Raw genomic sequence first — 24,079 nt, 5'->3', positions numbered from 1 at the left:
ACATGGTCCAGGGAATTCTCAGTTGGTGTGTATGTGCCAAAGGCTGAAGTTGGTCCTGTACCCAGCAGCAAAGATGGGAACATGAAGGCTGGGACAGCATCACAAAGGCTGCCCTTCATAAACCAAGCCATGCCCCACTGGCCCCAAGGGTACAGGCCAGGAGTGACACAATCGGATGGAGAAGGTTTGCAGAGGAAGTGGGAAGAGGCTGACTGCTAATCTCAGCATTTCTTCCCAGGTTCATCCCAAACATTTACCAAAATGCAGCGTGATGCTTCCTTTTGTCTGCGGGGCACTTATTGAGCTGTCTGGTCACTGCTGTTGGCTTTTTTTTTTTTTTTTTTTACCAGATCACGTGTAAGAATCATTTACTGCCTTTCAACTCCACTGCCATTGCCAGGAGCACGCAAGGGAGCGGGCAAGCACTCGGTGCTGCGAGCCAAGGGCCGACGGGCACCTCAGCAGCAGTTACTGGCAAACACACAAAACTCAGCTCTGGATCCAGCAGGGACTTTTTGAGATTAGTTCTGGGCAAGGCAGGGGGTAGGCAGCACAAAGAAAATAGCCCCTCCTGCGGCGTTTCAGCCCGCAGGAGAATTCAAATGGCACAGCTTGGGAATTTTCCATCTGAAGCCCCTTGTAAAACGCAAAGCGCTGTGCCCTGCTTGCCTCCCGCCTGCGGAAGGGTTCAGTGCCAAAGTGAAAGGCTTCCTAAAAGTGGGCTGATCCAGGGAGGGGGGCGACTTAGGAGCTATTGAGAAACAAGGAAGGACAAACAGTGTTAGGTCATTGCTTCTGCAAACACAGCCAAGGTTGTTCCTCTATAAAAGGGGCAGCAAGCGGTTCCAGAGCCATCACAGACTTGGAGGGGACGGTCTGTGACCAAGGCTGCTTCACGCTCCCCTCGGCACCCGACCCCCTCCTCCAGCATGAAACTCGCACTCTTCACTGTGCTGTCCCTCGGGATAGTGGGTAAGTGTCTGCTGAAAGCAGCCTTTGGGGGAAGGAAGTCAGAACCTCCGTGGACCCCAGGCTTCCCCCAGGCGAGGCTGTTTTAGAGCTGCAGCATGTGCCAGAGCAGGCAGCTGTTAAGGAAAAGCCGGGACATAAAGCGGTGCTTGCTTTGGCACCCTGGATCTGTCAAGGAGATCGGTATTCTGAGTGCTACTGACCGCAGCTTGGGCCAGCCCGGGGTGGAGGGAGGGCTGCAGCTCCCCACGCTGCCGATACCCACTTTGCAAGGAGGAGGGATGCTCCTCTGCCACCACCACGGAGGGGAATGCTTGGCACAGGCTCCGCGCTCCTGCTGTCACGGGCTGAAGGCAAAAATCATCCTCCGGCCAACTGCTGTGCTGGGAGAGGAGCACGGGCTCAGCCAGGGGGGAGAAACTATTGCAAGCCCTGCCTGCCGAGCTTGTGCACGTGTTTGGTTAAACCTAAGGGCAGTGACGATAAAATAGAGCTTAAATAATGAAAGATGCGGTGTGCTCCCCACTCTGCTCCTGCGCTGCTCTGTCCTGCTGCTGCAGCTGCATTTTGCTCGGGCTCCTGCGTGTTTTATGCCAAATTTGTGCTGCTGCAGGGCTGGCTCTGCTTGGAGTGATTCTTTCCTCTTTCGCTGCTCTCAGCTCTGGCAGGCAATGGGCTGATAGCCTCGGCAAGGAGACTGCTGTCTGCACCCGATGCGGGGACAGGGAAAGAGGGATCTCCTTCCTGGAATAGGCAGCAGGTCTCCTCTGATCCCCCATAAAGTGTGGTGGTGATTAATGTCCTCTGGCAGGAAGTGCTCCCTGTGCCTCTGGCTTCAGGAAGTCCTTCAGCACCTCTGCTGAACATTAGCACGTGAAGATATTTTCCTAATGGTTCCTCCTCTTCCTCCCCTGCATGGAAAGAGACAAAAGGTCACCCAAAAGGTCTGTGACAGTGGCCAGGGCACTCAGGCTCCTATTACTTTCCCAGTGTCACCAGTGCAGCTGGGCTGACTCCCTCAGGAGGTCTCCATCCAGCCTCTGCCCCAGGCAGGATGGTTGCCAGTATTAGGTTAAGGTGACCATGGCTTTGTGCAGCCAAGGCTTGAAAAATGTATGATGAACTTGAAACACATATGAATAAAGAGGTGATGGCCATAAGAATTGAGGCTAAGGATCCTCCCTGTGGCCAAATTCAGCACCTCCACTGGAAGGCTTGAAAATCAAGTAAAGACAGGCTGTTTCTGAGATGAAAGAGAAAATGGAAATGACGCAGGTTAATCTGGAGGTGTTTGGATGAAATGTGCCATCGAGGGTTTGGAGGGACAGAGTGGTGCAAGTGGCCTCTTGGTCTGCACAACCCTGCCCAGAAGGGGCAGAGTGAAGGTGAAGTGTCAGCACAGGCTGGCCACATCCTTGAACTGCAAGTTTCCAGCATTTCTGGGTTCAGGTTTCTGGAGGAGACATGAACCTGCATCCAGCTGAGGCCTTTGCTTTGCTCTGGTCCACCAGAGCAGCCATTCAGCTGCCTTTACTGGTGGGGGGGACTCATGTCAGGACTGTGGTGGTGCTATGGCATCTCTCCTGGGGTGCAGTGGAGGAGGTGAGGCACAGAGACAGTTCAGGATATCAGATCATTCAGCTGCCAAGGAGGTGAGAGTGGCAGTGCACTGCACACAGCCTCACCAGGTCAGAGCTGCTCCCCCTCTGGCCTATTGGCACAGGCACTGCTTCAGCGCTCCAACTTTTCTCTCCGTTTTTGCAAAGGCTTGAGCTTGATTTCTATTGAAGTGTGTGGATTTGTTCTCCTAATCCTGTGGATGTTGCTGTGAGTCCAGGCTGCTTGAATGATGATAGTCCAGGGCCAGGAATGATCATTCCAGATGTTCCTGACAGAGCACACGTCAGGCAAGAAAGAAAGAAATTACCTTCCTGCATGGCTTGGGAGATCCTGCATGTGGCCATCACCCAAGGCCGTGACCACAGGGAGCCACTGACCTTGTGCTCACAGGGAACCTTGACCTTGTGCTCACAGAGATGCTGTTTCTCTTCAATCAATGCTTTTCTACTTCTCTGAGACTATTTATTTCTGGTTCTTTCTACAGCTCTGTGTTTTGCTGCTCCCCAAAAGCCAAGCATCAGGTGGTGCACAATATCCTCAGCAGAAGAGAAAAAATGCAATAGCCTGAGGGACCACATGCAAGACGAGAACTTTGCTTTCAGTTGCCTGCAGAAAGCATCGTACCTCGACTGCATAAAAGCCATTTCGGTGAGTGGGCAGCAAATTCCTGTGCTGGGAAGATTCAGCAGCCTGTTACACTGGGAGATGGAGTTTCCTTTCAATCACTGGTTGTTACCTGTGATCCCCCTGTTATACACAAGGATCCAGGAGAGACTCTGGGAAGTGCTTTTCCTGCTCTTTGTTAATTGATGAAATCTCTTTGCTGTTTAGAATAACGAAGCAGATGCCATTAGCTTGGATGGAGGTCAAATTTTTGAGGCAGGTCTTGCTCCCTACAAGCTGAAGCCCATCGCTGCTGAGGTCTATGAACACAGTGAAGGTACATTTCCATGCAATATTTTTAAGCCAGGTGGTGGTAACAAACTGAGAGTGCAAAGGCCATCCTTTCCAAGCAGAGTTCCCACATGTTTTGGTTGGGGGTCCAAGATATTGCCCCTGGCTTCCAGCTCCCAGAGGGGAAGGCCTGGGGGGCAAAATGTGAATCATCACCCCTTGGCTACAGGATCCAGGCCCCATTTCTGGCCATTTGCTGCAGTGAAGGTCTCTGATCCCATGAGCAGAAATCATGGTCCTCCTGAAGCATGGCATAAAAACTGTGCTGGTCCCAGAGATCTGCTTTCAGAGGCCTTGAACTCTGTGAGTAAAACACGGAGCTAGGAGGCACAGATAAGTTCTGTGATTTCCTGTGCAGTCATCAAGACAGAAAAAAAAATGGTTGGAGAGGCAGCAGCATTACTAGTGGTTGGGAGGGACACCCAGTTGAGATCACTGAGGTGAGAAATGCAGGCAATCCCCAGGAAAAAAGAAGAGAAGCATGAAAAGGGCTCTGTGACAATCCCTTCTGATCGGAGTTAGATCCACGGCTCCATCCCTACTCACTCACTCTACCATCCTTCATGTCTCCCATCTTTCTCCTGGGAGCCAAACCAATGCTATTTCCCCACCACATCCAAAGCTCCCAATCTCTTTTGACCTCTTCCCTGGAGTTCAGGCTGTTTGTACACAATATTCAGGATCAAAGCAACATGGCAGAGTCATTCCCAATGAGGTGGCTAAGGAAAAGGTATTAAATGGAAGGCTGAGGTCTCTACCACCCCCAAAACTCAGCCATTGTATCCATATGGAGCATGTGACAGACTGGGTAAAATTCTAAAGACTAAATATGGAGTTTCAGTCTCACAAGGCGTCCATGGGAAATGGCATTTGAGAAGAGACTTGCCAATGGAGACTTGCAAAAAGATTTGTTGAAGTTCCTTCCAGAACTGGGGCACCTTGAGCACGGTAGCATTTTCAGGTCACTTACTGTAAGCTGTAATGTGCAGCATTAGTTCAATATCGGCAGCGTAGCTCACGCCTAAGAAAATGAGGAAACCACAAGCGTTCAACCAAATCTCTGATTGTTTGGAAGTGCAGCACTTTATTCCCTGAAAACTGGGGGTTTAGCAGGATTTCAAATGTCCCTAAGTCCTCTTTTCTCATTGCTTTATTCCTTTTTCCTGCACTGCAGGCTCCACTACCAGCTACTACGCCGTGGCCGTTGTGAAGAAAGGAACAGGCTTCTCCATCAATGAGCTGCAGGGCAAGACCTCGTGCCACACGGGCCTGGGCAGGTCGGCTGGCTGGGTTATCCCCATTGGGATACTGACCCACCGTGGGGACATCGAGTGGGATGGCAAAGACTCGGGCTCCATCGAGCAAGGTGAGCTGGGGCACGGCGACATCGGCCGTGGGAGTTCAGCCAGGGCTGGTGTTACGGTGAAAGGGGTGTTGCCCAATCTTCTGCGGGCATCCAGAGGTAGCTCGCAGGGCACTGACATTTCTTGTGGATCCCTTCCCTTCCCAGTCCTCCTAAAAGTGAATTTTTGACCAACTATTGCTCCCTTCTCCTCCACAGCCGTGGCCAATTTCTTCTCTGCCAGCTGCGTTCCTGGTGTCACCACTGAACCCAAACTGTACCGTCAGTGCAAGGGGGATGCCAAGACCAAAATGTCCCGTACAGGACCTTATTCTGGATATTCTGGGGCTTTTCAGTGAGTGAGAGTTATTTTTCCTTTGGGGAAACATTCTAGCCCTGACACATGCACGTTTTTGTTATACCAAGGAGGGCTGTGTTGGAATCAGGGGTCCTGAGGAGACTGAATTACTTCTCTGCCATTACAATTTCTTGCCTTCCAGCATAGCTTTTTTTTGGGAAGACCATTCCTCTATGGCTGCAGTTTATGCCAAAAATAATTTGCTGAAACAGGAGATGGGGAGTCACAATGTCTGTTTTTCTAACTTCTCTTCTGTTCCTCCCACCTGCAGCTGTCTAAAAGATGGGAAAGGAGAGGTGGCTTTTGTGAAACACACAACTGTTCAAGGTACACTTGCAAGATCCCTCATTTCTCCTCTTTCCAGTCCCACCTCTCGCTGCCACTCCATCCTACAATTTGTCTACACTGTGCAGCTTTCATTCCTCTCCAGGCCCAAACCCCTCTTTCATCTCTTGAAAAAGGTTTTGCACATTGTGAACTGACTCATCTTTGTTACTGAGAAATAGGATTATGGTGGATCCACGTTTTCTTCTCTGAGGTTCTTCTTTGTAGCTGAAAAACCTGCTTGGTGCTGTATCTCAGAGCCAGCTGTGATGTGAGCAATGGAGCAGGTCACCCATCCCTCTGGGAGGGATTTTGGAGGGAATTCAGCCCACAGCAAGAGTTTACTAACTCTGTGGAGACCAAAGATGGCCTGGCACACCCAGGACCTGCAGTGAGATCAGTGGAGGGTCACCAAGGTGGTCATGGGGCAGGGAGAACTGTCCTGCAAGGAGGTGCTCTGTGGGATGGGCTTGATCAGCCTGGGGACCAGATACAAGGGGAATTTTTTTCCCCTTGAGGACAGTGAAGCACTGGGATAGGTTGTCCAGGACAGCTGTGCACTCTCCATCCTTGAAGGGTTTCAAGATCTACCTGGAACACCCTGGTCTCTCCCTGCCTTGACCAGGGATATTCAAAAGTCCCTTCACACTTGAATTCTCCTCTAACCTTGTGATCTCAGTCCTGGGCTTTGTCTTCAGCCTTGACATTAGTCACCTACTGGCCTTCACAGACCATGTGCAGCTGCTGACCTGTTCAATCCATTTGTATGGTGTTTGGAAACCTATTTGTATCCCTCTGTGCATAAATCCTCGTACTGTTGGGTTAGTTATGGCAGAAGCAGAGGTGATCTCTCTTCCAAAGGCATTGCCTTCATGTGCCCACGATGACCCCATTGCAAGGGGGGTGCCTGCAACCTGTCTTCTGCAGAAATAAATGAATTACAAAGCTTCCCCACCCTGGCCTTTCTGTCTGTTTTCATGGTGACACAACTCATGGTTCCTCCCTTCCTTCAGAAAATGCCCCAACTGAGAAGGATGAGTACGAGCTCCTGTGTCTGGATGGCACCCGCCAGCCCGTGGACAACTACAAGGCCTGTCACTGGGCCAGGGTTCCTGCTCACGCCGTTGTGGCTCGAGATGACACCAAGGTCAATGACATCTGGAACTTCCTCTCCAAAGCACAGGTATCACCAAGCTCTCCTTTCCTTCCTCTAACATCCCCTGTCCTCTGGTTTTGATTGCTTTCTCCAGCCTTCCAAGAGTTTTGGTGTGGTCATTTGCTGATTATTTTTCCCTTGTGGCAGGAAAAATTTGGCGTGGGCACAACCAGCACCTTCCACCTCTTTGGGCCACCTGGCAAGAAGGACCCAGGCCTCAAAGACTTGCTCTTCAAAGACTCTGCAGTACAGCTCAAGCAAATCCCATCACTGATGGATGCCCAGCTCTACCTGGGCTTTGAGTATTACAGTGCTGTCCAGAGCCTCCAGAAAGGTAGGTAGGATATCAAACACCAATGTAATGTCAGCATGGGCTATGTGGAAGAGCTGGCATTGACAAATACAACCAGGCAAAAGGAACGTGATTTTTTCAGACTGTATCCTCTGCAAAATATTTCCTGTGAAATCACAGAACCTTCACAAACTTCACTTACATCAACACAGGAATTTGTTGTATCCAAACCCAAAATAATGTCATCACCACACTGACAAATAGGGAAAATCTACACAAGCTCCACACACTGGAGTGGTAGACATGGTGGTAGAGATTGGGCATGGTCAAAACTGCTCCTTAGAAAAGCCATTTCTGGGATATAAAAAGAAGGAACATCCCAGGACACCAGGTTCAGACACTTGAGGGAAACAATGTCCTTTATTTCTATCTAGACTCATCAAGCATTTTCTGATAGCTTTCTGAGAGTCAAACATCCCACAAATGATCTCTGAAGCCCACTTAGAATTCATAGTACAATTTAAAGTACTTCACTTCTGTGAAGTAGCATTTATGGAGGGGGGGTAAATGGACTTCACATAGCATCAAACCAGATTATTCAAGTGCTGTTTTACAGAAACATAACTAGGCTGTAATTTTCCAGCTCAGCCTGGTCTTAGTCTCGTGGCTGTCTGGGCTGTGAGGAGTGCAGAAATGTGGGACATATTACAGGCAGCAATTCCAAGTACTATTATCACATGGGCATTGTGATAATACACTATCAGTGGTTGTGCTGTCTTAGCTGAGAGAAATCTGCCTGAATGGCTTGTGTTAGGCAGAACTTCACCTTTCTGACCTGCAAGCTGATTTTTGAGCCTCCTTCAGCTCAAGAATCACCTTTTCTATTCTTGCCAGCCCAGGGCTTAATTAACAAGAACTCCTTGCCCTGAGCAGCAGCAGGTTGGTGTGTGCAGTGCGTGGCTGAGTCCCTTGCAGCTGGGATGTGGTTCCACAGGGCTCATCCTTGTTCTCCCTTTCTCCCTGCGCTGCCCTTGCAGACCGCCTGACCCCCAGCCGCAGAGGCAACAAGACACAGTGGTGTGCGATTGGCAGGGATGAGAAGAAGAAGTGTGACGTCTGGAGCGTGATGAGCAAGGGGGAGGTGGAGTGTGTTGTGGCAGAGGACACCAAGGAATGCATCACAAAGATCATGGTAGAGCTTTTTTCCTCTTTTCTTCTCACTGTGAACTTCCCAGAGGCTTCTTTCACCATCTGAGCTCTGAAAAGCGCTGGCCTGGGGACGTGCAGCGTTTCATTTCTGCACCTTTCCCTTGCAGAAAGGTGAAGCAGATGCCATCAGCTTAGATGGAGGCTTTGTCTACACTGCTGGCATGTGTGGCTTGGTGCCAGTGATGGCAGAGAGCTATGAGGGTAAGCACAGCCCTGTCTCAGGGTCCAGGTGGTGGGGAATGGGCTGGTGCCAAAGTGCCGGTTTTATTCTGGAATCTTACAAAGCAGCTGCAGTGCTGCATCCTGCAGAAAGCACAGAATATCCTGGTTTGGAAGGGACCCACTGGGATCATCATTCAGCTCCTGGCCCTGCACAGACACCCCAACAATCCCACCCTGTCCCTGAGAATGTTGTTCAAACTCTCCTGGAGCTCTGGCAGCCTCAGGGCCGTGCCCATTCCCTGGGGAGCCTGGGCAGTGCCCAGCACCCTCTGGGGGGAGAAGCTTTCCTGATATCCAACCTAACACACGGTGCTCTGAGGTAACTGCTCACCATTGCATGCCTTGTCTTTCCATGAAAGTGGAACAGCCCTGGCAGAGCAGGCAGGAATAGTCAGGAACTCTTCTTTGTTTTAATTAGGATGCCCTGGTCCTTTAGCAGCAGCCTTGGTAAAACTGCTTGTTTCAGCTCAGAGGAACAGCTTGGAGGCTGTGCTTTGTTCTGCTGATGTTACTTGAAAGGGTCACTTCTACAAAAGAATTTCTCCAGAAATCAAGTGAGCTCGATTCTTCTTTTGGATTTGAGATGTCTTTAACACATCATCTTTTTCTTCTCCCCTCCCACAGATAATCACTGCGAATCAGGAGAAGAACCAGGTAATAACTGCCAACAGAGGGACAGAAAACAGTCCAGAGGGATATAAGTAGAAAAGTAGATATGAGTCCTGAGTGGAGAAGAAATAGCCAGTCTCCACCCAAAGAATGTCCAGTGTAGATATTAGAATTTAGGAGATAGGTTTAGCAGTCAGAGGGAAAGTCAGGGGCTGCAATAAGATCAAGGTGAAGCATTTGGTAGTGGCAGAGATTGGTGTGGTCACATCACAACAGTGTCAGGGCTGTGAACAGAGAAGGAGGCTCTGGGCTGCAGCATGAGGAAATTGTTCTTTCTAGGAATGGAAAGAGGGAGAGGAGGGAAGAGTTTTGTCCTTTGCTAAAGGAGAGAATAAGAAATCAGGAGTGGATAAGAAATCCTCATGTGTGTCTTGCTGTAGCCTTCTCACATCCCCAGGTGTCAGAGCTTTGGAGGGCAGGGAACTGTCAGGGATAATAATGTCCCAGGAGCATGGTGGAAGTAGATGCATCACATCTACAAACTCTTCCATTGCTGCTGCCTGGCAAAGTATTTATAAGCACAAAGTAATTCTGTACTGCTCATAGGTGCCCTTTCCCAAATGAAGCCAGTGCTCTCTCCTAAGGGATCACTGCAGGATCCTTGGGTCAGGCCTTCATTCCTCTCTATTTTATCTTCTGAAAGCAACCTACTTTGCTGTGGCTGTTGTGAAGAAGTTTGACAGGGATATCAACTGGAACAACCTGCAGGGCAAGAAGTCGTGCCACACTGCCGTGGGGAGAACTGCTGGCTGGAACATCCCCATGGGCCTGATCCACAACAGGACAGGCAGCTGCAACTTCGGTGAGTCCACTTTGGCATCCAGTTCTTTGAGCTGGGAATCTGCTCACAAAAAGGGTTTTACCATCCTTCATCTGGTTTTCAAAGTTTCTCGTGCCTCAAAGATTCCCTCCTGGAGGGAGGAAATGGAGAAGGCTCTGTTAAGGTTTCACTGAGCAAAATTTTAGGCTTTTGGTGTCTGCTTCAGAGTAAGATATGGCACAACATCTGTTTTGGGGGGGTCTTTGCTTTCTTTTCACATCTCTCCCCTCCCTTTTGCAGCAGCCCAAGAGGCATTCCCAAAAAGGGAATATGGGCTGCCCCACAGGGGCCTGGTGCTTGTGCAGGGTGTGGAGTGGGGATAAAGGATGAAACTTAAAAGGGAGGGGAAGGGCTGAGAACAGGGGACAGAGGCTGATCTTCATTCAAGAAACTTAAAGGGACTGATCTGACTGCCTGAGAATCCATTGAGAGTTATGGTCCAACACAAATAATTTGGAAACGTTATCAATATTATCAACCAAGACAAAGTAAGCCTATAGTTATTAAAAGGAAGTCTCTAACCACATGAAGATATTCGTGTCAGTGAGTTTTACTCTTGGCTTCTCTATCCTCCTGCCATCCTTTCCCACCGTCCCTTCTACCCCAAGAGCTCTGGCATTGCTGCCAAATGCAATTCTGCTGACCCATAAAGGCCGTGGAGGCTCGGGCTGGCTCTGTGTGAGCTGAGAATGGTTTGCATGGAAAACAATCCTCTTTTTATTCCAAGATAGTGCCTTTTGCACTTGAGCCTTAGGCCCTGCTTCATCACAGAATCACAGAATGATTTGGGTGGGAAGGGACCTTAAAGCCCATCCTGTTCCATCCCCTGCCATGGGCAGGGACACCTCCCACTGTCCCAGTGCTCCAACCTGGCCTGGAACACTTCCAGGGATCCAGGGGCAGCCACAGCTTCTCTGGGCAACCGTAACAACAATTATCAATAATAACAGGACCCAAGTTCCCTGGTGAAAGCTGGGTGCACATGATTTGTTGCCCACCAGGTCATGCTCCTTCTCCCAGCCCGTTTCCAGCTCCCCAGTGAGCGCTAACACAAACTCAGGGAGAGAACATGTTATTAAAATAAAACCTAACTTCTCAGGGCAGCAAAAGTGAATTTCTCCTATTCCTGCCTCCAGATGAATACTTCAGCCAGGGCTGTGCTCCTGGGTCTCCTCCTACATCCCGCCTCTGCCAGCTCTGCAAGGGCTCAGGGGGGGTCCCTCCGGAGAGGTGTGTGGCCAGCAGCCACGAGCAGTACTATGGATACACCGGAGCTTTTAGGTACGTGCTGGGGACACCCAGGCTGCCTCAGGTACCCTGGGGCTGACCACAGAGGGCAGCTCACAGGTGAAGTACAGCCTCGTGTCGACACTAATTTGCTGAGCTACTCTTTTTCTCCATTACACCGTTGTAATTTTATACATATGCCACATGCTTTTCCTTTGCTTTCTGAAAATTGATGTAAAATATCAGGTTTACCTCCTGTAAAACTCATGTCCTGCTGCCTCCAGGCAAACCCAGAAAGACACAAACCCTCCCACAATGTCAGAAGTGCTCCTCTTTTTAACCTAAATAAGGAGTGTAAAGACTGTGTTTCAGATATATTTAAAATATTTGTGGCAGGGCTCCTAGACCTGGCTGTCCTTGGAGATTAATTGTACAGAGTAAGACTCAAGTCTAAGTCAAATTTGTGGGAAAGGGACAGGATTCAAGCACCCACATCACTGGCCTCTTTTCCTACTTCCCAGGTGTCTGGTTGAGCAGGGGGATGTGGCCTTCATCAAGCATTCCATCGTTGAGGAGAACACTGACGGTACGTGCTCAGGGCTGCCTTCCCCATCTGCATTATTGCTTAGGTGGTGTTGGGGTTGATGCTCTCCTGCTACACAGGATCTCTGAATCTCCAAATCCATTCTCTTTAAAGGCAAAAACACAGAAAGCTGGGCCAAAGATCTGAAAATGGACCAGTTTGAGTTGCTGTGCACTGACGGGCAGCGGGCAAATGTCATGGATTACAGGAGATGCAACCTGGCCAAAGTCCCTACCCATGCTGTGGTGACACGTCCTGAGAAAGCACAACAAGTCCGTGAGCTGCTGGAGAATCAAGAGGTTTGTAGTGCTGAGAGTGGAAGAAATATTGTGGGGTTGCTCTGATTTTCCCCAAGTCAGCGTAAGGTGGAAGATCTTACCTCACTGCTGTGGGGGGACAGCCTTGTCCTTTGGCCTCCCCTTCCTCCATCCCTTCCCAAGTGCTCTTTCTCCTCTGCCACCTCAGCAAGCACACCTTTAGGTAGCAGTGGCATTGCAGTGGTTGCTGCTGTCATGCTATACTTGTGTGACATGAGTTTATCACCTCCTTTCTGGGCTCTGCTCTTGCTGGGGCGTCTCAGAAACTCCTCTGTGGTGCCTGGTCTGTGCCACAGCTGGGTCAGGCTCAACCCCAACAGCAGCCTCCCTGCACCCACACACACAGTCCTACAGCCACTGGGCTGACCATAACCAGGCTAAACCATCTCTGTTTCTCCCTGCAAACATTAATGTTGGCTCCACCATCAGCGTCTGGTGAGAGGCGCTTGGGTCCTTTTGCTTCTATTCATGGTTAAGTTACAGGACCTGCTGGCAGCATCTCTGCACACAGGGACAGGCTAAAATGGGGGAAGAAAATGTGCCTACCAGTGAGCAATCCCTCCTCTAAGCATACAGACAGAAGGTTCAATCCTAAATTTCTAGAGCCTGGCTTGGAGTTCCCCAGGCTGACGGTGAAGAACCAAGAGCAAGAGCTAGGCCAGCTTTCTACTTCTCTCCTCTTCGTGCCTTTATTTCAGAGACTGTTTGGAGCAAAAGGGACCAAGAATAAAGATTTCAATATGTTTGCATATGAATCCAAGGATCTTCTGTTTAAAGACCGGACAAAGTGCCTGGTCAAGCTCCGTGATGGAATATCGTACAAGGAATTCCTCGGAGATAAATACTATTCTTCACTTGCCAGCCTCAACACCTGCAATCCATCAGGTAACTGGAGCAGCCCCAGAGGAAGTCCTGAATTGCAGTTCTTACCTTGCAGGCATGAGCAGTTTCTTCTGGGACTGTCCATTCAATGCCTTTTAAGCATGAGGATGTCAATATTCTTTTCTCAAAGTTCCGTGGGTGAACTGAGAACAGACTTAAAGACGTGAATAAAAGACTGTTCCTCACCTTTAGAAAATATGGACTTTGAGAAATGACACAGAGAACTCCCTGGACCCAGCAGTGTGGGTTCACTGGGATTTGTGGTTAAAGCTCTTTTTTTGTGGCACACCGTGGGTTTTCCATGTGGTGACAAGGTTGGCATGGCTGGGTGTGTGCTGGTGGGATGGGAGTGCTTAAAGGCAGGATCTGAACTTCTCCCTGTCCTTTTCCTTTCCAGATCTTCTCCAGGTGTGCACCTTCCTTGAGGACAAGTAGTGAGATGAGAAGGATCCTCGAAGTGGGGGAGAAAACCTCAGTCCATGACTCCTCTCGTGTCCTCAGCACCGAACACTGACCTGCGGAGGGCCCTCTGCCTTCGCTGCTTTCTCTGCCCGCCCTCATCACTCTGAAAGTGGCTCTTTGACACTTTACAATTCTCTGCTGCCAGCACAGCAAAAAATAAAATCTCAACTCTAAATGGGCATCCTGAGCTGTTTCCAAATGGTCCTTAAGCCCATTCCTTCCTCAGTGCCTCTCACCGTAGGACAGTGACAGGTACCAGCGTGGCTGTTGTCACTTACTGCTGCGCCTTAGGGAAATGTCTGGCACCATTTGCCAAAGCAAAATGGATTAAATATACCCTAGAGCCTAATTAACAGATGCTTTGTACTCTCTGTGCTTTTGCTTTGCCCAGATTATCCCTGGCAGGTGACGGTCCCTTCCACAAGGCAGGACTCATTGAGCACATACCTGTATCGATAGGGAGAGTCCAGGATTTGCTCCAAAACGTGTTTGTTTTGGTAGTCTGTCTAATTCTGTGCTGAAAACAAACATGTAGTTTGTTTTGCCTGATTCTGATCCACAGTGAACATTAAAAGGTGAGACAAAAAGGGCTGCTGAGGCTCTCTGCTCCAGAGGAACAGCCTGGGCTCACCCAGGGTGTCCCAGTCCTGCTGGCAAGGCAGGCATGGAGGAGCTGCTGAGAGCACAAAGCTCCTCACTTTGAGGGAATGAATATTTTGATGGTTTTTGGATGCATATGGTAAGTGTGGTGAGAAGTCCACCAGCCTGAATGAACATCCCCCTGGATGGCAGAAATGCAGAGTGTGACAGGAAAGGATGAAATGTAGTCCCTCAAGTTATGTAGGATGGATACACCGGACAGGTGGCTTTTTAACCCATTCTTCAAAACTAGCAAAGAAAAAGAATCGGTGCCTCTAACATGCTGTTTCTACAACTCAGTATGGCTGCAGTTAGAAATCTTTCCCCTCCCCAGAAACCTTCATCATCTGCATTTCATGTCAGGGGTAAGCCCTTGTCCCATAAGCAGAAGGCATGGATAAAAGGAACCTTGCTAGAGGATCACTCAAGCTGGAAGGGGCCTCTGGGGGTCTCCAGTCCAACCTCCTGCTCAAGGAAAGGGATCAACCAAGGTGCTCAGGGCTTGACCTCCATTGGTGGTGACTCCACAACCTCCCTGGGCAGCCTGTCTTGCTCCTGGCAGCCCCCAAAGGAGGAAATTCCACTCATACCCACTCTGAACCTGTCTTGTTTCAATGTATTCCTGCTACTCCTCAGCCTGCACCACTGTGGGCAGCCTAGCTCTGCTTCCTGATCTTCCTGGGGTCGTATCTTCCTGGGGCAAAACAGCACCATGGAATGCTCCAGGTTGGGGACAGAGTGGCTGGAAAGCTGGAAAATGCCCTGGAGGTGCTGGTGACAGTGGCTGGACATGAGCCCAGGTGTGCTCAGGTGGGCAAGAGGCCGATGGCCCCTGGGCTGTCCCAGCCATGGTGTGTCCAGCAGGCCCAGAGCAGTGACTGTCCCTCTGTGCTGGGACCTGTGGGGCACCTTGAGCGCTGTGTCCAGTTCTGGGCTCTCACAGCAAGAGAAACATTGAGAGCTGGAGCGTGTCTGGGGAAAGGAACGGAGCTGGGGAAGGGGCTGGAGCCCCAGGAGCGGCTGAGGGAGCTGGGAAAGGGGCTCAGCCTGGAGCAAAGGAGGCTCAGGGGGGACCTTGTGGCTCTGCACAAGTCCCTGACAGGAGGGGGCAGCCGGGGGGGATCGGGCTCTGCTGCCAGGGAACAGGGACAGGAGGAGAGGGAACGGCCTCAGGCTGGGGCAGGGGAGGTTCAGAATGGACATCAGGAAAATTCCTTCCCAGAGCGAGCTGTCCAGCCCTGGCACAGCTGCCTGGGATTTAAAAGCCCTGTGTGTGTGGCACTTGGGGACATGGGTTAGCGGTGGCCTTGGCAGCGCTGGGGGAAAGGTTGCACTCGACGATCTCAAAGCTTTTCCAGCATGAACAATTCCATATTTCTCCAGGCTTCCCCAGCGAGTCTCCGCCTTCCCAGCTCCTCATGGGAGAACTACAGCTCCCATGAGCCCCCACGCCCCGCCATTCCCGGCGTGCCGCGGGGCCGGAAGCGGAAGTGCGTCGTGGCTACGTGTGCGGGCCATGGCGGGCGGGCTGGAGCCGCACCTGGAAGCGCTGCGGCGGGAGCTGCGCGGCCCCGCCGTGCTCTCCGTGCTCATCGCGCTCATCGCCGTCGCCATCACCTTCCGTGAGTTGCGGGAACCTCCCTTTTCCCCCGCCCCGCGGCCTGCCGGCGACCAGCGCTCGCTGAGGGGGCGCCGGTGCCGCCAGCCTCGGGCTCAGGTGTCCCCTTCTGCTCCTCATCGTTCTCTCTCCCGCAGTGATCTGGCGGTTCGTGCAGGGCAGGAGGAGTAGCCGGAAGGCCGTGCTGCTGCTGGGCCTCTGCGACGCGGGGAAGACGCTGCTTTTCGCGCGGGTGAGCGGGGGGCTCCGAGCGGCGCGGGGGCTGCCCGGCTGCGGCCTCTCGTACGGAGCTGAAGCAGTTCCCGTTCGTCCGGTTTTTAATCTTTCAATGAAACTTAAAAGTTGGGGTTTATAGGTGTAAGGAGGGATGGAGACCGAGTTTTGTCTACCACGGAGTGTCAAAAGAAATTGCGTTTTGGTTTGAATATGTCGTAGTAAAAGGCTTAGCGATACTTGGCCTCATCGCAGTCCGCAGCTCCTCCCGAGGGGCAGGAGCATATCTCTGCTCTCTGGGACCAGGGACAGCACCCAGGGAACGGCTGGAGCTGTGGCAGGGAGGGTCAGGCTGGATCTCAGGAAAAGGCTCTTCCTATGAGGGCGGTCGGGCACTGCCCGGGCTCCCCTGGGAATGGGCACGGCCCCAAGGCTGCCAGAGCTCCAGGAGCCTTTGGACAATGCTCTCAGGGACAGGGTGGGATTGTTGGGGTGTCTGTGCAGGGCCAGGAGTTGGACTGATGATCCTGTTGGATCCCTTCCAACCCTGGTATTCTGTTACTGTTAAGTCTGAAAACGAAAGGGGCACAGCCATGGTTACCGTGGTCCCAGCTGGAAAACTCTGAAGGATTTGCAGGCACACTCTCTTCCTTCTTGTTTTAGTGGAGATTCACGATATAAATACATAATTTTTCCCCTAATGACCATTTATTAATTAATTGGGGAAAGTAACCCCAGCAATAGTTCCCTGCAGGAAACTGAGATCAGATCTCCGATGCCCATTACCCCTGTCAGACCATTTCAGTTTCTGAGTACATTAAGCGTGATGCTGAGCCTGCTTTAAGGGTTTGGAGCCTCCCAGGCTGTTTTTTCTGAAGCCTGCCTGTTCCCCCAGCTGCTGTCGGGGCGGTACCGCGACACCCAGACCTCGATCACCGACAGCTCCGCCGTGTACAGGGTCAGCCGGGACAAGGTGAGTGCACAGCTTCAGCTCTCACTCAGCTGAGGGTGTGCAGCCTTTCTCTGCTCCCTCTGCTAAACCTGATGCCTTTTCTTGGTCTTAAAATCAAGAGTCACACACGGTTAGAGGGGGAAAAGGGATTTTACCTTGGGATTTATTTTAAGGATCCTTAAGTGTACATGTCCAGGTCATGTGCATTGAGGTGCACCCCGCCGAGTCTATCTATGTCTCTCTCTTTGTTCTTCTTCCTCCCCAACATTGGGTATAACATTGTAGGGTTTACTAATTAGCAGATCTATCAAAGATTCCCCAATGAGAGGCTCAGGTGAGCCCCCCTCCCCAAGGAGCCTTCCCCTGGATGGTTCTATCTTGGTTTACAGAATGTGTTCTGGAGAGGACCTTGGGCTCTGGGGCACACTGATCCCTGGCTACGAAGCTTCTAAAATATTTAGTCTCTTAGCTGAACAAACAAGTCCAAGAATGTAGGCAAAAAGCACTGAGAATACAGAAGTTGTAAAAAGGTGTAACAGGGGTATAAAAGAAAAGGCAAAAATCTTCCTGGCATCAAACCTGCCCCGAATCTTTTGTGCTGCTCAGGCCCCAGTTTGGTCCCAGTGTGGGGCAGGATTTTTCCAGGCAGTGCACGCTGAGAAAGTAGGGAAATACTGGGATGTGTTAGAGCCTGCTGGGCTCCACAGGTTCTTTTTTCTTTGCTTGTCAAGTAGTGAAACCTTTCTGACTGAAAGCCACACCTGGGGGTTCAGCAGCGTGCTTGGAGCAGGAGGGAGATTTGTGGGGGTTCACTGTTCTGTTGAATTGATTTATTTCCTCAGCCGTAATTTCTGTTTCTCCCTAGAATACTTGAATTTAAAAGCTCTATCAGGTCTAAGCAGAGGCTGCAGCTGCACTTTATATGGTCTCAGAAAGGATTTTGTTGTTTTTAGGTCCTGGGCTGTCACAGACCTGGTTATTTTCAGGTTTTTGGCAATTCTTTCCTTCTGGAAATCTCTTCCTTGTGCTGGATGCACACATGGGGGTAGAGCAGCATGCTGGCAGCACCTTAACTGCTGGTGAATTCTGAAAGTAGAGGGTGGTTTTGTAACTTCACCTCCTCAGTCACTATTAACAACAGTGATAATAAGGTTACAAACTTGGTAAGAGGACATGCAGAGTTTTTTAAAAACCTCTGCCATTTTTGTGTCTCTTTAATTGAGCAGACGAGTATTTGGAGGGGGTGAGGCAGTGGAATGCTGCAAGGCAGATTGCTGCTGTTTTGATCCTTTTGTTAAAATCATAGACAAGGTTTCCAATAAAACCCTAGAGCAGTGGGCAGGAAGGGGCTCCTGCAGCCTTATCTTGAGAGCAGTGACGTGGCCCTGGCTCAGCTGTTTGTTCTCTCCCACCTCCTGGCTTTGGCCCTTTCCTTTCCTGGGAAGGGAAACATTTGCAGTTTTCGGTTGAAAAAGGCTCTTGCAAAGGCATTTTTGTGTTATTCCCAGCAAAGTTCGGTGTATTTAGGGAGACTTGTGTGAATGGGTAAGGCTGTAGGTTGATATTCTGTGTCAGGGGCAGGTGGGATTGTGCCTTCAGGACACAAATCCAGGGTCAGACTGGTTTTCCCCAGTCTGTGATCACAGGAACCCCTGGATCAGGTGGTGTTAATTCCTTCTTGCTTGTGTTCCAGAGCACTAACGTGACCTTGATCGACCTTCCAGGCCATGAGAGTTTGAGGCTGCAGTTCTTGGAGAGGTTCAAGGCCGCAGCCAGGTAACATGGAGGGGATCAGCAGGGGAGGAGGGGGTGGGTGATCCTTTGGAAAGGGATATACCAAGTGATGGTGCTGGGAATGCTGTGAGCTGGGCTGGTGGTGCCCCAAGAGTCAGAGCTCTGCTGTGGGGTAGTGCTGGTTCAGTTTTGCCTTCTTAGAGTATCTCAAGTGGGAAGGGACCCACAAGGATCATCGAGTCCAGCTCCTGACCCTGCACAGGACCATCCCAAAAATCACACCATGAATTTCCTACTTACCTGTGCTTGTAGTGCACCAGGAGGCAAAGCTACCTCAGCAGGGAGGCCTGGGGGATGTGGGATATCCTGGGGCTGACAGGGGGAGAAATTCCTGCTGGAGCTGGCCATGGGGTGTATTTCGGGCAGCACATGCTGCGAACCTCTCTTGGCCTGGGTGAGACCAGATATGGAAATCTCAGCCCAGGCTGGAATACTTGCAGGGGAAAGTGACTGGAGAGCTTCATCCCCATCACATGTCCTTCCCTCTTGCCCCAGAGCCATCGTGTTTGTGGTGGACAGCGTGGCCTTCCAGCGGGAGGTGAAGGATGTGGCAGAATTCCTGTACCAGGTGCTGGTGGACAGCACCGTGCTCAGGAACGCGCCCGCGCTGCTCATCGCCTGCAACAAGCAAGGTACCCTGGCTGCCCTGGGGTTGGGCCTGGCCAGTCCTGCAGGCCAGGGCTTCGTGTTATGGCTGCTGATCTTGGGAGTTGGGATTTCAGCAAAAGGAAGGCTGGAATTTGGGTTTAAACTTTGACTGCTCAGCAGGAGCGTTTGCAGGACTGCTTGGGAGAGCTGCAGCTCTTTGGGTGGGTGTCATTAAGGCTTTTGCGTGGCTTTTTGGTTCTGCTTGCTTTGTGCAGAGCTGTTCCTCAGTCTCCAGGCAGCAGGAAATAGGATCAGCTGGAGCATAAGGAGCTATCCCTACACACTTGGCAGCTTCAAAGTTAAAAGGAGTTGTTCAGCTGCCAGGGTTCCATGTTTTCTCTGGAGTAGCCTGAACATCCAGCTACTGGAAAAGAGTTGGTTTTCAGATCCCTGTAAGTTCTGCAGTGAAATGTGGGTCTCTGTGTAACAGTTGGATGTTTTGGGGCAGTATCAGGTCTGGGTTTTGTAGTTATTTCCTGCACTAACTGAGGAGCTGCCTGAGGCCTTCTGGCTCTGCGTGCCACGGGTGGAAAGTGCAGGACAGGAGGGAGTGCTGGTGCATCAAACCCATCCTCTGAAGTAAGCAAGAAGAAGTCAATTCCCTGCATTGTATCAGACTGTTGGGTTGTTCCCATTTATGCCTGTGATCCCAAAGCTCCAGCATCCCTCATCCTCCTGCAGGCACGGCTGTCCTTGTCCTGGTAACTCCAGTGACTGCACAGTGTGACCTGCCCTTACTTTAGGAGGAGGAACCAGGTTCTGAGTGCTGACAGACAACCAAAGAGCTGATTTCATGTTCTCTTCTCTCTAGATGTCACAATGGCAAAATCAGCAAAACTCATCCAGCAGCAGCTGGAGAAAGAGCTGTAAGTATGGAATGGTATCTCAGTCCCTCTGAGCTTTTCCTCTTGTCCTTTCTCTCTTCCCTCAGTGCTCAGTGAGCTCCCTTGAGCCGTGTCTGAGTTCCCTGTGGCACTGGGAACAGTCTGTTTGGTCTGGGAGTTGGCAGTGCTGGGTTTGCAGTTGGACCCCATGGTCTTAGAGGGCTTTTGCAAGCTGAATGATTCCTCGGATCTGTAATCCCTTTGCCCAGCAGACGGCAGCAGAGGTATTTGTGCTGTGCCTCTTCCAGGCTGAATACCCGGCCTGCAGGTTTTTAACAGAGCAGGCAGTTGCCACATACTCACATTCTCCAGGAAAATAAGGATTGCTTGTTCTGATGTTGAGCATTTGCCAGCTTCCTGTGTGTAGGTGTTGGATTTCTAGGTAGTTACCATGTCCTGTCAGGCATGGTTATTCCAGTGTTCCCTGTGGATAAATTGGGCTAAGGACACCATCACCATCTGACTTTTGGTGTCCTTTATTACAAAACCAGACCTGTCTGAGCACCTCTCCCTGAGTGCCCTCCTACTCCCCTGAGCCGCTGCACTTGTGCCTTCCAACAGTGGCCAAAGGCCCTGGCTGAGCCTGACAGGGCAGTGCTGGGCCTCGTGTCCTTGGCATCCTGCTGGCAGAGCTGGATCCCGAACATCTCAGAGCCGTGGTGCAGGTGATACTCCCCTGCTGCTTCCTTCCTGACCCTTTCTCTTCTCTCCCTGCAGCAATACCCTGCGGGTGACCCGCTCTGCAGCCCCCACCAGCCTGGATGGCTCAGCCACAGGGGGCCCTGCCCAGCTGGGGAAGAAGGGCAAGGACTTCGACTTCTCCCAGCTGCCCATGAAGGTGGAATTTGTGGAGTGCAGTGCTCGAGGCAGCAAGGGAGAGGAGGGAGAGGCTGACTTGGAGGGCCTCGAGAAGTGGCTGGTGAAGGTGGCCTGAACAGAGACCGACAGGGCTGGGGGGCTGAAGGGAAAAAGGTGGTCTGGAGCACTCACATCTCATCTTGATGTAAAAAGAAGGAACTTCAGCTGGAAGTTAGCACTGTGGTGTCTTCCTCTGCTGCTCGTGGGCTTGGGAGGGACGTGACAATTGCTGGTGTGATTCCCTCTGACTGTCCCTTCATGCTGCAATGTTTTTATCCTCTGCCCTCTTCCCTTGCCCTCCTCTGGCCTGCTGACCCTCTGGGCTTCTCTTTTTCCTTAATCTTTAGGCTTTCATTTGGTAGTTGCCAAGCAAATTAGGAGGGAGTGCACTGGCCAGGTGAGTTTTAGAGACTGGAGTGTGCCTGGTGTTTCCTGCTGTGGTTTAGACTCCTGCTGCCTCTCAGAGCCACTGACTGCCTTATGGCTGGGGCTGCTGGGGAGCTCCCTAAGTTAGGCAGGCATTGAGAGAGTATAAAAAGCTGGTTTCCTCTTCGTCTCTACCTTCCCATTTTTCCAAACTGGTGCAGCCCCATTTCTGTGGGGCTGGAGGAGTGGGAAATGCCCAAACCAGGCTGCCTGCCCTGCTTTACTCCCTGGGCCCAGCTCTGGGCCCATGGCTGGCGATTTCCTCTGTTGATCAGCTCCTGGGAGTTTTTTGTCAGCTGAGGGCTGTGTCCTGAAAGCTTCACTCTGCTTCTCCTTCCAGGCTCTCCTCCTACAGCCACGAAGGAACACTCTTAAGAGTGGCAGAGCTGCGGGGGGTCATGGCACGAACCTGTGAGATGGGCACAATTTCAGATCCATACCTGCATCCAGTGTGGGACCTGTTGTGCCAGGCACTTGCTGTGCAGGCTCCTGCTGCCTCCTGCTCCCGTGGCTGCAGGAAAGTCTGTCTTTGTGTCTAATTAGTCAGCACTTGTGGCAGAGTGAGAGGGAAAGTCAAGGAGCTGCCAGCACGTGCGTGTGCTTCCTCCTCCTGATGGAGATGCTCAAGGAAGAGGGGAAAGAAAGAAAGGGGAGGTTTTCCCAGTTTGTGTCTCACTGCACATTGCAGAGTCCTCGTGCAGTGACATTTTCCCTTTCTTTGTGGCTTCCCCTGTTGCTTTAGGGTCGAGGAGGTGGCTGGCTCCTGGCAGACCCTTTTTGTAGTTTGCAGCCCCCTCTCCCCCGTGGTTTGATGCCTCCTTCATCACTCAACTCATCTGTTCTCTTTTTTTTCTCTTTTTTTCTCTGCATCTGTGTTCTTTTCCTTCTCTGGGGCTTTTCCTGCCTCCCTGCAGCATTGCCAAGTTGTTGGGAAGAGCAGGAACAGCCTTCAGCAAAGCTCTGTGCCTGTAATGAAGCTGGTCCTTGCATTTCCAGCCTCAGGAACCATCCGTGCAGGAGGTGGGGAGGGTGATATTTACCAAACACGTTAACATTCTTCTGTTTCCTGCAGGCAGAGTCCTGTTGGAACATGTTTGTCATGCTTTGAACTCCTTTAGCTGGAGGTCTTGGGCTGCCTGCTTGGAATCCATAATGCTGAAGTGGTTTTGGGTGAAAAATTGCTGTTTCTTTTTGTGGCTGTTCTTGCAAAGATGCAGAGAGGCCAAGCACCAGCCTCAGCTTAAGCGGGGGGGGGGGAGGGGGGGAGATACCATGAGGCCATGGTGGGTTTTAAGTTATTCTTTTAAAAAGTATTCCTTAAGTAAATTCTCTTTTGCTTAAATGTTTGTCCTCAAGTCTTGCTTCACTCTGTGTGTTTGCCTTGGCTCCTCCCAGCGGTGTCAGATCCACATGGATGGGGCTCTGCTCCTGCTCAGCACAGTGTTGGGGATCAACCTTCCTGCTCTGTGGCCAGGTCTGTGTTGTCAAAAAACATTGTTTTCTGCACACACAGGGCTTTGGGGTTGGGTTTTTCTTGGTGTTGTGTTTACTCCTTGGCCCGACTAATTGATAAATTGATAATCACACAGCGAAAAACGCCCACAAAGCATAACAAAAAATGATGTGCACAGGAATGCTCCAGCCAGCTGTGGTGGCTGTGGTGACAGAGCAGTGCTGCTCTGCCCTGGAGGTGGCTGTGGCACCCTGTGGCTGTGCTGGATGGAGATGAGGTTCCTCAGCTTTCCCAGGATGGGGAGTGGCTGCACGGCCACGGCCGAGCCACTTGTGCCGGAGCACAGAGCAGAACTCCAGGAGTTCTTTGGTCCTCGCTCCATGACTTGTTAAATATTCAGGGCTGGTTTTCCCCAGTGGCCGAGGGAAAAGAGCAGAACTGGAAACTCTTGAGTGTTGTTTTCTTGTTTCTCTTTATTCCCCAGTCAGCTCTGTGCTTTGTTCTTTGCTCTTGTGACCTTGTTCCCAGCCCGTGGCTCTGCTGGCTGGGCGTGCTGCTCCTGAGGCTGCAGCTTGGCAGGGCTGCTTTGGGATGGCTTTGGCAGGACAGTGGGATGTGATAAACTCAGCCCCTTCTTGCTCCAGCTGCCTGACCCTGAGTCAGGAACCCACTGTGTTCACACATCCCCAGGGACTGAGGCCCTCACTGTGCTAAAGCTCTTTTGGTCAATGTTTTTTCCTATGGATTGCACTGCAAGCTGTTCCCCTGGAAAAGGCAGATGTTTTTGGAGGAGAACGATGAGCACAGTGATAACTGGGACAGCAGAAACCTGAAAGAGGAGGAGAGATTGCTGAAAGGCAAAGAAAGCAAAAGTAACAATGCCTGCACATCAGTATCCTGAGGGGGGTGTGGTTTCCAAGGTGTTCCAGCTGTGACCATCCCTGTGCACAGAGCCACCACCCCGGCACCTTTGGGGCCAGGAGCTTCTGTTGGCCCCATTTGGGCCACCTCATGCACTTTGTGACCAGCCCATCCTGGGGCTTGTCCTGCTGGACGTTACCCCTGGTGTCAAAGAAGTGAAGGAAGTTAGGGAGGGTCAGGTGGGTGTTCAGGGAAAATCTGCCAGGTGGAGTGGGAACAGGAATAGGGATAACATGGAGAGGGCTGTTTTTCCTGAAGGCTTTGCTG

At 51.2% G+C, this 24,079-nt stretch overlaps 2 protein-coding genes across 2 annotated transcripts; both read left to right on the top strand.

The window, feature by feature from the left end:
• Nucleotides 1-843: 843 nt before the first annotated feature.
• Nucleotides 844-13,587, top strand: TF (transferrin). Its single transcript, XM_069024973.1, has 17 exons — nt 844-972; nt 3,074-3,237; nt 3,421-3,529; nt 4,718-4,909; nt 5,105-5,240; nt 5,515-5,570; nt 6,581-6,750; nt 6,871-7,057; nt 8,053-8,207; nt 8,332-8,425; nt 9,071-9,100; nt 9,759-9,917; nt 11,072-11,216; nt 11,684-11,748; nt 11,860-12,044; nt 12,761-12,947; nt 13,342-13,587. Exons 1-17 carry the CDS (start codon nt 930-932, stop codon nt 13,377-13,379), a joined length of 2,115 nt encoding a protein of 704 aa, XP_068881074.1. The 5' UTR covers nt 844-929; the 3' UTR covers nt 13,380-13,587.
• Nucleotides 13,588-15,524: 1,937 nt separating this feature from the next.
• SRPRB (SRP receptor subunit beta) lies at nt 15,525-23,231 on the top strand. The gene is made up of 7 exons (XM_069024978.1): nt 15,525-15,667; nt 15,801-15,895; nt 16,772-16,849; nt 18,522-18,604; nt 19,118-19,254; nt 20,082-20,136; nt 20,872-23,231. The coding sequence occupies exons 1-7, from the start codon at nt 15,562-15,564 to the stop codon at nt 21,086-21,088; spliced, it is 771 nt and encodes a 256-aa protein (XP_068881079.1). The 5' UTR covers nt 15,525-15,561; the 3' UTR covers nt 21,089-23,231.
• Nucleotides 23,232-24,079: the final 848 nt, after the last annotated feature.

The sequence above is a fragment of the Aphelocoma coerulescens genome, chromosome 9, assembly GCF_041296385.1.
Source record: "Aphelocoma coerulescens isolate FSJ_1873_10779 chromosome 9, UR_Acoe_1.0, whole genome shotgun sequence".
NCBI classification, from domain to species: Eukaryota; Metazoa; Chordata; class Aves; order Passeriformes; family Corvidae; genus Aphelocoma; species Aphelocoma coerulescens.
The sequence above is the reverse complement of the archived record's forward strand: the minus strand, read 5'-3'. Positions and strand labels throughout refer to the sequence as shown.